We start from the raw sequence: 14,729 nt of genomic DNA, 5'->3' as shown, positions 1-14,729 counted from the left end.
ATTTTATATTGTTTTATTTTAATATAGTATCTCCTCCAAGAATCGCTTTTTTACAATAAATTTATGTTAGCTATTGTTTTTCATGTTTTCAGGGACTATGATTCCCAAGTCTGGTGGAGACTATGCATATATTGGGGCTGCCTTCGGACCGCTGCCCGCCTTCTTATACCTCTGGGTGGCTCTCTTCATATTGGTACCAACAGGGAACGCAATCACAGCCCTTACCTTTGCCCAGTACATCCTTCAACCTGCGTGGCCAGCCTGTGATCCCCCGTATGAAGCTGTCCGATTACTTGCAGCTCTTATAACATGTAAGTAACGATTTTTTCTAATAGGTAGAGTTATTCCTCAATCTATGATTCAAAAAAACAATATTTTTAACTTGCGATTAAAAGAAATATTACCTTTTTTTATAAAACTCGACTTTAATCAATGCATGGCCCCCACATCCTGAAGCGGGCCCCCAGGCTAGGATCTTTGGCGGGCCGCCCTACCTATTGCTAAGGTTAAAGGCAGTGTGACAATCTACAGTTGCGTATTCCAAATGGTGTCCAAGGTAAAATTCAGCGTATTTTTTAGAGATTTTTTGTATTTTTTATTACATTCACTTGAATTATGCAGTTGTCAAACATCGATAAACAATAATCAAAAATTGCATCACAGAACTACATATTTTCAAATGTTAGTATGCTTGAAGTGAAAAAGCACCGTAGGCGGAATTTTTTTCACTGTTAGTGCAATTTTATGATGTGTGTTTATCTCACTTGACTGGTCAATCCGCCACGCCGAGCCCCCTTTAAGCCCGGGCTCCCAGGCTAGAGCCTTATCAGCGTCCCCCTTGTGTCGGTCTTGGATCAATGTGTTAGTACATAACTTGGTCGTAAGTCGAGGAAATAATACTGCCTTGTACAAGATTATAGTATTGTGAGCCATCAAAAATTATTATGGTTACTAGGCATGAAAAGGTACACCCGGAAAATTCCTGGTAGGCAGACATGCTAAATGTAATTTTTATTATAAATCATTCACATATTATAGATTCCATATGATTTCACATAAATTTAAACTGTTGAATGATATCAGACTCAATTCCTGGCGCCTTGTCGTGTTGCATTTATTACATTTTTATCATCCAACTATTTAATATTTGACAACAATATTCATTCTGTTTCATATCAACACTTTGTTTTGAAAAAAATAATGAATCAATAAAAATTAGTGTTCAGATATTATGTACATAATTTATTTTGAGTCGTTGCCTAGGAAATTTCATGAACCACTTTCAGGTGACCAATCCCCTACTACCTTACTACCTCTGCCTCCATAAAAATATTTTAATTTACGGAGAGATTTTGCCCAACCTGGCCCCACATGCAAAGAAGCGACCAGAGACAACTGACAAGCGTTGTTTTATAATTTAAATTAAAGATTTGATTGTATAGTATATAAAATACAAGGGGGTTGTGCAGTGCCGCTAGAAGTGTACCGCAATTACTAATCAACCAAACGACTTAAAAGAATATTTGCCTGCCCTGACCATAGATAATTGTAGTGGAATATATTAATTTAAATATATGTGTATGTAGGTAATAACTAAACACTATATTGTCAATGTTACGTTTTTTTCAACTTCAAAGGAGTATCAGTTAAGGTTACTAAATTTCAATCTACTTTTCAAGTCCTTCTGATTGAGTTAGTAAGTAAGTAACATGTAAGTAACAAAACTCAAGCCCGGTTACTTGTTTATCTGTCACTTATTGACTCTGACAACATAATTGTATGAAGCATCCTACTGACTTCCTTGTGGCACCTTGTTCTACACTATTTGAAATAGTCAAAATGAATACCATAGGTACAATATGAAGAACGCCGTGTACCTATTCATACACTATATTCTGTAGGTATTGAATAATCTATTTATAAAATACTGTTACATATCTTTTAGATGTTATTCAATACATTTATTATTGAAACACTTACCTTTTCTTGTATTAAAAATCAATGACACACACTCTTTATTCAGCAGGCATTAATAAAGTTGTGCCAGATGTTTTATTTAAACATAGTCTTTTAACAGTGTGGGTATAATATCTAGCACAGTGGTTGGTAACCTATGGCACGTGAAAGGCGGTAACATATAGTATGTGAAAGGTTTTTTGTTGGTTCGGCCTAGAGACTCATGGGTTCCCAACCTTATTTTGATCAGGAGCATATTTATAGCGAAAACTGGAATGGCATGCAAATTATTTTCCAATGAAACTTACCTAACTTAGATAGAGAATACTACATAATATATATTTGACAAATAAAAATTAGTTCTATTTAAAACATTGTTAAATCAGAAATATTTAATTATCTTTTTTTATTAATTAATATATATATGAACGATGTATACAAATTGCAAATTAGTAGAATTTTTGGCATATTATGTATTTTAAAATGGGGATAACTATATGTGAAGCGGTTGGGAAATACCGCTCTAGAATTTAGAGTCATGGGGGCCGAGAAGTGATTTCTAGGCGGTCGCCAACTACTCTTAAATATTAATGAAAAGTATCATTTTTCCATAAAAAAAGTTGTCTGCGTTACTATTCTATTTCGCATTGACTTAAAAAAATATATGATGGTGCAATATATATGAAAATATGAAATAGTTAAATAGGATTGGAAGGCATAAAAAGAGTGAAACCCTTCATCAGGCAGTTGATCCACATGATGATTATGTAATACGAAGGAAAATGTGATGATTGCTAATTCACATGCAAACACGCAAAGTAAGAGAAGACTATTTAGATCTATGTATTATGCTGTGGTAGATATAGGTACTACATCTAAAATAAAATTACTTACAATGAAAACTAATGAATAATGGTTTTCAATTTGTTTCACATCGAAATTAATAATCCATTATGTTATTATGTAGGTATATTCTTTAGGTATCTAACCAACATCTTATCTTATATACTTTGAAACGTAATATATTGCAGAATAATGTACAAGATTTGATTGTAAACAAAATCGTAAATTTAATAGACATTCAAATTTAAAACTTACATTGCAAGTGCATAATATCTACTTCTTATAGTAGTTAACCTTTGTAATAACCTAAGATAACACTAATACCAATTGAGTATCTTTTGGTTGATTTATTGTGCAGTATCTCTTATTATCTATAACCTATGTAGTACTAGTAACTAGAAACTGTAATATTTCAATAGACATTAAATCTCATTCTATGCAATGACTATAATATTGATAACACTATTTAAAGTCTTGTTACATTTCATTTTTCAGGTCTTTTGACTGTAATCAACTGCTATAATGTCAAATGGGTGACGAGGGTGCAGGATATCTTTACTGCGACAAAAATCTTTGCGCTGCTAATCATAGTTGCAGCCGGAATATATTATTTGGCGGCAGGTCATACGGATCATTGGGAAGCTCCAATGGCCGACACGCAGACCTCGCCAGGGTACATAGCTCTCGCATTCTATTCTGGACTCTTCTCTTATTCCGGTTGGAATTATCTCAACTTTGTGACAGAAGAATTGAAGGATCCTTACAAGTAAGTTTTATTAGCATTGCGAATGCCAAACAATACAGTGTTAGTTGTCAAAATGAATATGACATAAATACGGACCAGAAATAGTGGAAAAATTTGGACCTAAAATCACCATTATTCAAACACTACAAATGAAACTGCGTAATTTTTCTATGGTACCTACTAAAAAGCGTTTGAGACTGTTTATGTTAGATTTATCTGAAATGCTGACAAATTTAATTGAAGATCGCGAAAATATCTGCAAAGCAATGATACAACCATATTATGTCATTATTTCTCGATGACATTTAAAACAACATGACATTGGCCGGTAACCAGACAAAACATAACATAAAGAAACAGAACGGTGATAAAACAGAACATGAATAAACAGAACAATATGAAGAAACAGAAAGGTGACAAAACAGAACAGTGATAAACAGACAATTCCGGGACATGGGAAAAATAAAACATTCATTTTTGTCGTATTTATTTATTAATTAAATACTTATAAAACTTAAGTTTATAAAAGAAATATATATAAATATTTAATATAATCACTGCAGCCATTCAACGTAAAAACCTCAATCTTGTTCTTGATAATCCTGCACAACTATCACCACTTGATTATTAAGGGTCCCATACCTTTTTTTTTAACTTCAAGGTGATCTGTAATGGGCATTGACTAATAATAATTGCTGGCAAGCTATATCTCCTATTAATCCATCTAATAGGTTCCAAATTCTTGGGTGACTACAATGAAACAATGAGTTTATGGCATTGTGAAAACCTTCACAACAATTTGTGGTCTTAGGACATCTCTCAGCAGCAGCTTCAAAATGATTCCATATTCTAATTATTGGAAAGAGAGGTGATTTTCCTGCAACTACTTCTATGTAGGTTGAGAAGAAATATGTGAGAACTTCATTGTAACTATAACTAACTATCCTCATTTGGAAATGTGACAGCTAGTTGGTCAAATACAGTTCTCACATCTGGTATTGGCACAAAAGCGAGAGCAGTAGGGACTTCAGTTTCAATTTCATGTCAATATCAGACTTGTACACTGCTTTTTTTATTTTTTTTAATGTGTATTGAAAACCTGTGTTATCAAAAATCTATACAATATATAGAGATATGACAATTTCAATATTAAATGTTATATTTTTCCTGAAATGTCATAGGTCTGTTTTGTCACCGTTCTGTTTCTTCATGTTATGTTTATCGTTGTTCTGCTTAGTCACCGGTTTGTTTCTTCATGTTCTGTTATATCTTCTATCTGTTTATTCATGGAACTGTATTGGACATACTTATTTAATTTTATTAAGTATCTAGGTACTTATGCAAAACATAGATTCTTAAATTATTATTTGCTCTGCAATCAACAAATTATTTTTTTATCTGTCTTCAATTAAAAGTGCTGAAACACAGAATATTTTCTAGCAATTGACCTACTAACAAACAAATATTTAAATTTCAAGCAATGCTATTACTTGCCTTTATGTAAATTTGTTTAGGAGGTGTACAAAGATCTTCGAATTATTATTACAATCACGTCATTTAAATTCAATACGTATAGGCTAATATAGTTTTGTTCAATTTAGTTTTAGTTTTTTAATTTTTCTCTATTCATACAATTTGAATACATATTTATCAATATCCTTTTATATATCCTTTTTATATTAATCATACACATAATGTTACATTTCTACCAATTTAATAAATCATATAGCCCATTCACTACTCCAGTGCATTCACGTAACAGCACATTATTCAAAATATAAAATTTATATGTAGACTGAAGAATACTTACATATACATTAGATTTTTCAAACATTAAAATTAACATGTTTTGTTGCAAATGGATTTCAAAAGATTAAACTTTTCCAATAGTTCTTTGCTTTGATTGAAAATAAAACACAGACTAAGTGTTACATAGTACCTGTCTAGGTCAAGTTATCCTGATATGTGCCGGAAGGTTTTGTATGGCGGCAAGTGAGAGGCCGCGAATTTTTTAGCAAAAATAAACATTATTTTTTTTTTTGAAATATATTGAAATTTTTTCATAAACACCAATCATAATAATATGCTAAATGTTCTCATTATTGGACCAGTATTCTTCCGAATTTTAAATTATTCAAAACAAACGCCGTCTTCAATGACAGGCGAATAAGTTCGCGTTTTTTGTATGGCCGGCACTGTACGCCCGGCCATATCCGCGAACTTGTTCGCTTTGGCAGGGAACCGGTTAAATTTATATTTGCAAAGTAATGAATTATTCTACGTTGTAAACACACTTGAATTTTACTGTACACAACAATTCCTTCTGGCATATTTTCCAAATACTCAAGTCACACCGATTAGGAAGCTCTGCACCAGTCACTTGGAGTTAAAAGATCGTATTTCTGTGAATTTGTATTCAAATATCCATATTTATTGACAAAGCTTGGTCCCCACAATACGCTGTTTTATATTAATATACATTATTATGTATGTAATTTCTTTGAGCTGAGAATAAACAGAAATATCTTGTACTACCACTATGTGATGATTTTTAATGCAAAGCTTTTTTGTCTTTCAGAAATCTTCCCAAGGCCATATGCATTTCCTTACCGGTGGTCACCATTGTTTACGTCATAACGAATATAGCTTACTTCTCGGTGCTATCGCGAGATGAAATTCTGTCGTCCAACGCTGTGGCTGTCACTTTTGGAGACAAGATGCTGGGAGTGATGTCGTGGCTGATGCCCTTCTTCGTTGCATGCTCTACTTTTGGATCCCTCAATGGAGCAATATTCGCATCTTCTCGATTATTCTTTGTCGGTGCCCGAAATGGACATTTACCTCAGGCTATTGCTCTTATAGATATAAAGAGATTTACTCCGGTGCCCTCCCTCATATTTATGGTGAGAATGTAATATATATTTTTAGAATATGTTTGTTTTTTCAAAAGTGAAATTTATTATAAAGACTGAATATTTTGGAGAAACTCCTTTACGGTATGAATCGAATATTGATATTCTCTATGGTATCAGTCATTTAGATACAATTTCACTAAGACTCATAAACGTTGACCACTGTCAGTTTGGTATTACATGGAGTTAGCTGCAAACCACTTCATACCAATGGGTGGCCCTGATTGACTTATACAAAATGTCAAAATCAGGCTTATGTCACAGCAAATATCAAACTGATTCATTCTTCTAAAATCAATTTTCTTGTGGAAATTGATTCATTATTATTTTTGCATCCTAACAATAGTGACAAGTCATGTAGGCATTTCAATATTTTTATTATACCCTAATCCATTAGTGTTGGTTGTATTATAGACATGATATTTTAGTAAAAGAAATTTGAATGTAAACATTTCATCAACTTACTTATGATATTTTTCACTTTCGGAATGAATTGTTTTTCATACTGTCATTTAAAAATCTCACTGTTTCACACCCTTTTTCTGATTATCATAATATTATGAAACTGGAAGATTGCTGATATTTTTAAAATACGTGAGGTTCCTCGATTTCCCAATAAGGAATAGCAGGAGTATGTGTCTGCATTTTCCATTGAAATTATTTGTTTTACTATCCGGATGATTAAAAATCCAGAAAATTGAGGTTCTATTGTAATTGAGAATGCATTTTATATTATAAAGCAGTCATGATCAACCTCAAGTAGGCTGTGATATACTATTCAGTATCAAAACTGAAAGTAATCTACCATTGTTATTCTTTAACTTAAACAAATTTATTATTATATTTGGCTGAGGACAATTTTACTGAACCACAACACTTGTCTTCTATATATATTTTATATAAATAATTATTTACTAAAAGTTAAACGTTTTTACATATTTATTTTTATATTAAAATTTGCAAATGTGAAAATTACTATACTGCCGTACTAAGCACAGAGGCCGTATCTGCATTTTAGGCAAGTGGGAGATCTGAGCTTTCATATTATTTTACTTTTCCTGCTAATACTGGGGAACTTTTTATTTATTTTATTTGCCTATAATAGTTAATTTTGGTTTAAGATTTGTTTACATACCTTGAAAATTTGATTTATGTTATTATTATTATGTATTGATATTAGCCATATATATGTCAGATACGGCTAATATGCCTTAGTAAATGATAGTTACAACCAAATCGCTTAGTATTTATCGAGTTTATTTCTCAAACTCCGTAGATACGGCTATTAAAACCCTTGATTTCTCCGTAACTATAGCAGTTACGGCTTGGATTTATTCACCGATCTTATACAAAAACTCTGCAGAATCCAAATATCTAAAAACATGAAAATACCTAAATACGTCAGTTACGGCCTCTGTGCTTAGTACGGCAGTATACTACTTATCATTATTTCGGTGCCATGACTGCAAAGAATTTTCAACAAACATATAAAAATAGACTTATCCATTAGTTTATTTTATCAGCTGTCGGTTTGCAAACCCTTTCTATCAATCTCGTATTAAAATGCCGAACATCAATAATATAATTCTGACAATATTACAATTAACGAAGGCAAGAATGTGCCTTTTTGGGTGATTTGACTGAAGTGCATGGATATGCCAGAAATCGACCAAATGTTATGCCAAAGACCAGAGGTTCTACTGGCTCTAGAAATAGGCAAAATAGTGATCTTACTTTTCACGAAACTGAGTAAATACCGAATACAAATTATCTAGCCACTAATGTGGCACATTCGTAAATTCGTCAAAAAAATAAATGATGTTAGTTGTCGATGTGCCAAAGACAATAGATGACAAGCCCCCAAATACGTAATATTGTAAAAATTAAAATGGTAAGGCTCATAATAATCTTAAAATAAGGTAATGAAATCTCAAAAATGTTTAAACTTGATTATCTCAGAAGTGTCATTCTGCACATTAGTGATTTTGGAATGATTTGGACGATATTACTATTTACACCAATTTCAATTCAAAAATTATTTCAAGATTGCTTTAGTTTTGAAGATATCATGTAGAATTGACATGACATCAGTGACAAATAGTCTGACAGCTCGAGTGTTGATTGGCTGAGCTCTGATTGGTTATTGAACCGGCCCTGTGTCATTGCGACTTCGTGTGTGACCATCGTGCCATTTATTTGGGTGACTGAGAATTTCTGAAGTATAAGGGATTACAATAGCTGTATGAAAGATACACACACCCCGTTAGTAATCTCTAAAATCTAATAAAAGCATGTTGATCAGTACAAATATTACAATAATAATCCATGTAAGTGTTACATAAATAATTGAATAATATATTGAGCTAAGGCTTATCTTAGAAACGTACACATAGAACACATTGAAACTTTAATAAGTATATCGCTTATCCGTTATTGGAAAACAAAACTAGTTTCACTGCAGTCGATTAAGGTTTGATAAAACAATTTTATTGAACTGAAAGTATTGAAAGTACACATTGCACACGAAAGTACATACATAACATTGGACATTGATTTGCATCTTAAACAGTATCCATCGATTAAACTGGTAATTTAAAAATAAGTGCGAGAAAAATGTATATGCATTGCCTTTCAGATAAGAAAGAACTTTAACTTAAATGTAGTTACAAAAATACCGGAGACATATTATTTCATTGTGTTGCTGCCAGGGATTGCAATACCGGTATTTCAAAACCGGTATACCAGTATTTTTCGATACCAAAATACCGGTTTTAAAAATTAGACAATACCGATATATTCGATATTGAAAGTGGAAACCAAATGTATTAAATAACATTAAAGGTTTAACAGTACCTACAGTATTTTTTTTGTTGAGTTACGCAATGTCTGGTTTACATTCGTTGCCATTCCAACATTCAAGATCAGCAATGGCACATGCTATAAAATATTAATATTTTAAAAAGATTTATATAATATATCTTCTGTTTTCCATATATTTCACAAATACCGGAATCAATACCGGTATTCAATAGGAAATAGCGAAATACCGGTATTCTCTATATCGGTATGTCTATATATAAATATCTATGCTAGAAAAAAAATTCGAGGTCATCCGGTATTTAGAACATGCACATAAAGCACAAAGAAATTAGCATTGTGCCTGATTTTAGAGGGCATGTCAAACTTCAAATTGCAATTAATCCATAACATGATTTCGAGGGCGGCTCTCGTGGTGTAATGCGTAAGGTGCTGGCCTTCCACCCGAGAGTTCTGGGTTCGGTTCCTGGTGAGGATACAATATTTATGTGTTTTTCTCAAAGCCTGGGTCTTATTGATAGTTCAAAATTACTAACAACCACCTAGTACGAAAAAGCAAGGACATGTTTATTAATAATTCTAAAAAAAAACATGATTTCGAGACCAACTTTTGGCAGTAACCCCTCAATTTACCTCAGGCATGCCCAGCACGTCCAATCAACATACCTCACAAATATCTATGTATTAAACATATATATATGTATTATGTACCTATTAAAAAAATCCTTGAAAAAATCTTAAATAAAGTGAAAATCGAACACATCTGAATGAGTGCTTTGCCAATAATTATGTTACTCAGGTGTTTAGTCCACTGGAGTCAGTTGGTAAACCGGGTGTCCAGATTGTGATAGATGTGTAGGTAAGATGAGATATTATTTTATTCTAAAAAGAATAATGAGTTCATATTTTGTTGATTTTGTGACATAACATTTTCTACAACCACCATTAGAGCACCACTGTCACAAACCATCACATTATATTAAATCCTTTCCCCACATTGGGTTACGTCACGTCGTATATAGACGACCTCTATACCATTAAAGTTGAATAATAAATACTAAAATACTAATCATTTATTTTCTTGTGTGTTTTCAGTGCTTAATATCATTGTCGCTCCTCATCATCAGGGATGTATACGTTTTGATAAACTACGTGAGTTTTGTGGAGGCTCTCTTCACGTTGATATCAGTATCTGGCCTCTTGTATATGAGAAGGACCAAACCCGACTTACATCGGCCGATCAAGGTCAACATCTGCCTCCCGATAATATTCTTCATCATCTGCACATTCCTCGTTACATTCCCGTGCTACGTCTCGCCGTACGAAGTCGGCGTCGGAGTGGCCTTTATTGTTGCCGGCGTCCCTGTCTATTTGGTCACAATCTATTGGAAGAATAAGCCCAGTTGGCTGCTTAGAGCGAATGATTCCTTTAATCTTGTATGTGCAAAAATGTTCATGTGTGTACCGGAGAATAGCAAAATGCAGTGAAGTCAATATTAATTTAATTGGCATAGACAAAAATTATATTACGTTCCGTTTAAAAAAATTCATGTTTTCTTTTAATATGACACGGCGTTTTTTTTAAATCATTGCTATGTTAGATGCTACTATGTATTAAGAATAATAAGTAAACTTTTATTTGATATATGGATAATGTTTTATACTTGATAATTATGTATGTTTTTATAATGTATACTTTTGGGAAATGCATATTGTTAGAACTATAATTATTTATTATTGTTATGAATGTTCAACTTTTTTGCTCTGTTTGTATAATCAATCTGGGAGTTTAGAATTTGCTTATCCAGGTAGATGGTAAATTACTGAATATTTATAGCTACATACATTATTATTACATTCCATTAATACATTTTTTGTATTCTTAGTATACATATAAAACTCAACAGGTTATAAATAATATGAATGTGGTTTTCCTCACAAACAATAGGTGCTTATTGTGATGGCTGTAATATATTAAGCTTTCCATAAACATATTAACATTTTTCATTATTCATTTTGCTCAGTTACAGAAGAGTTAGTGCAGAGTGCTAAAACATAAAAAGGGATTTTTTAATGATTACTAAATTAACAAATATGTACACAGGTTTAGTAATTATTTATCAAAATCTACCATGAATTTTAATGCACTCTTATTTTAATGTTTCTCATATGCCATGATCATAATAATATTAAAACATCATTTATTTTTTACACGATAGTAATTGAATATAGAGAAAAATATTCTCTTTGCTGTACTCTAGACATTTTTTTAAAATTGCATTATTTATAGGGATATGAAACCACTTCCATTCCATGGTATTTTTGTGATTTTATGTACCTAGCTATAAAAAGAATTGTTTAATTCATTATAATATTTAATATATCGTCATTGTGCATCCAAAGCAGCCATGTTGTATGCAAAATCACTAGAATAGGCAAAAAACTTTTCGAATGTTAATAACTGCATCCTAGATTATGGACATATTTTTTTATAACAATAAAATCCAGAATATCTGTTATTCAGTAAGTTCATTAAGTTTTCAGGAACAGTTTATTGAATTATTAATTTTTTTTAGTTGAAAAAACCTTATTTTATGAAAATTGTACACTGCTGGTTTTGAAAGCGCATTGATGATATTATTTTTCATGTTCGTTGTAAGATTAACAACAACGACTATTAATTAATACAAAGTCAAATTACATTAAATTTTACGGTATTCAATTTTTACATATTTTTCTAGTGGTTATATTTATTGTAATAAGTAGTTATTTTGATGTAATCATACATAATATGAAAATAATGAATCAATATATTCTTATTATCATTTTTACTGACTAAAATCAGAATCAAAATAAAATATTTGACATCATTCCTACATGTTAATAATTATTGTGAATGCACAACTGATTCTTATACGTCCATCACTTTCATGCAACACTCTCATCGTCTTACGTAAAATTCTTGCAAGTGGATGTTAGAGGAATAATTATTATGATATTGTATTAAAAGTATATTTTTACAATTTAATCACAGAAATGTACGCAGATACGTAAAAATCATACACAGTAATTCCTGGCTTTGTCATATTTTTTTGTTTATTTTTATCACTATTGTAGTGTTCTATAGTTACTACTAATTAAAACTTTTATTGTGTGGAAGAATATTCGCAAATAATAAAAACAACACACTATTTTTAATTAGTCATGTTTAATGATGGAATCAAAAGGAACAAGTGGAGAAGAGACCCACCTGTTTCAAAACAAATGAAAATAATAAAAAAGTCTCAGCATTACTCATTTGTTTTTTAACCGCTTCGCCACGGAGCATTTAATTACTATTTAAATCATTGGACGCTGAAGACGCACCTGGCACGTAACGATCAGGCGGCCGATTGATGTAATTAGCATGCATTTTAAATGTGATAATTAAAAAGTAATTATCTACTCAGCAGTCAATGTGTTAATTACCACATTTAAATAGCATGCTAATTATATCTAATGCCCCCTTTAATGAGAACACAACAGCTGTGCCGTCAGCGGTGAATGAGTTAAGACAAATGAAAATGCAGGAAACTGCATTACCGCTCGAGCTTTCATTTTTTATTTTCGCCTATTGATGTCACTACACTCTCTCATTTTTATGTCAACACTTTGTTTTAAAAAAAATATTTCAAGTTACTACTTATAATGATTGTCTAGAAATCTTCCCAGGTCGGTATCAGTTCATCAATCCATCCCTGACTTTTGTGTTTGAGCTAAGCATGATAAATGCTGCCATTTGATGTGTTCAATGTGAAATGATTATTCATTCTAAATTTATTTTAGTGAATTCCCATACATTATACCACTATCATAAAATGTACAAGAAAAAAATAATCGATCATCATGATACGAAATGTCATCGAATTTTTTAAACTTTTCTTTAATTTTTTTTTTATATAAAATGCAATTATTAGATAACCTTTATAAGAGTTCATTTTTACTGTCATAAGTACGAATTAACTCATTTGACTACCTACCATAATGCATCATTATGGACACTGATACGATGAAAACTGCTGATCAGATTCTGATGTGAAATTTATGGAATAAATAGGTCTTAAGCCTGAATCTGATTGAAAATTATATTTTTTTACAATATGGCCAGAAAAATAAAATTGTTGTGGAATGAAAAATAGAAAAAAATAAGGTCTTGTTTTTATTCTTCAATAATTGCAAATGTATATATAATACTACCCGGAATTGTCTCAACAAACGTTGGCAACCCTAATTCCTTGATATATGTTTTATTATAATCTTTTTTACTGTCATTGTGAGTGTTTTTATAAATAATCAATGAGAAATTACTTTTGATTAAAATTGACAACTTGAAGTATTTAGAACAGATTTGCACTAAATGACATATTATATTAATTGTATGCGTTTATTTGGGTATAGTAACTATATTTAGTCCAGGAAAATGCGAGTATTCAGAAACTTTCAGCTTCTACCGGTGAGCGGGATGTAAAAAAATACTTAAATATGTTTGCCCACCATAATGTCTATTAGCACAATAATGGATCAGATAAAATCGACAGTCGGTGGCCGAAAACTCTTCTTTTTCCGAAATCACCTGGATGCCATGACTAATAAAATTGTAAGAGCTCTATCAGTTTTCGTAATTTCTAAGATCTGCAAACCGTATTTGTAATTCTATTACATAATATGATAATGTATCAATAACAGGGTTGTTAAATATTATATTAAAGTAAATCATTGTTATTCGTTATATTTTTGGAATTTTAAAATACTAATGGATGAAATAACTTCATTATTAATTTTATTTCTCAAATGCTTGGCTATTGAGAGGACCTAACTATTAATTTTATATTCAGTTTTGACAAATTATTCTTCAAATCAAAGATATCAGTATTCAGAGTTTTGATTCGATCAATTAATATACAATTAAATTGTTTAGATATGACCCAAAGAGTACAGATAAAATTTTATATTACAATGAATTCTTTATTCTATGTATTTACGGTAGTATCTTTTTTAGTGAAACTTATTTCTTGAATCTCAATATTGTGTTGTCATTGATGTCAACATTGTCAAATGTTTTTGAAATAGTTAGTAAGATATTTGTAAAAATATTTTGTATTTCATAACTCTTTGTCAGATGCCATTTTGTTTATTGGATTTAACTTATTACATTTAAGTACACTTAATATCCCGCTATACGTCCGAGATACATTCCTGGAATGTCTTATAAGGAATCATTATTTCCATACAAATCCATATATCTTCCATAATATAGATAGGTACAAATTTAAGAAAAAAAAATATAGAAAAGGTTTTAGCTGAAATTTCATTTTATTTATTTAAAAATCACATTCCCATTTTTTTTAATTGGCTCTACAATCCTATGTGGATTTGGGCCATCTCACAAAAAGGTTGCTAACTTGAAGTAGGATGCT

At 31.3% G+C, this 14,729-nt stretch overlaps 1 protein-coding gene across 1 annotated transcript in view; it reads left to right on the top strand.

The window, feature by feature from the left end:
* The window catches only part of mnd (L-type amino acid transporter minidiscs), a 45,672-nt gene extending 33,280 nt beyond the window's left edge, over nucleotides 1-12,392 (top strand). The window contains exons 2-5 of the mRNA XM_085955893.1: nucleotides 93-311; nucleotides 3,295-3,565; nucleotides 6,123-6,447; nucleotides 10,369-12,392. Coding sequence (XP_085812019.1) covers nucleotides 93-311; nucleotides 3,295-3,565; nucleotides 6,123-6,447; nucleotides 10,369-10,761 — 1,208 coding nt within the window. The 3' untranslated portion in view covers nucleotides 10,762-12,392. The remainder of the gene's footprint in view (nucleotides 1-92; nucleotides 312-3,294; nucleotides 3,566-6,122; nucleotides 6,448-10,368) is intronic.
* Nucleotides 12,393-14,729: the final 2,337 nt, after the last annotated feature.

This window comes from Rhyacophila brunnea, unplaced genomic scaffold (genome assembly GCF_057557595.1).
Source record: "Rhyacophila brunnea isolate RB1 unplaced genomic scaffold, BYU_Rbru_1.0 scaffold_5, whole genome shotgun sequence".
Taxonomy (NCBI): domain Eukaryota; kingdom Metazoa; phylum Arthropoda; class Insecta; order Trichoptera; family Rhyacophilidae; genus Rhyacophila; species Rhyacophila brunnea.
This window is presented reverse-complemented; position numbering and strand designations above follow the sequence as displayed.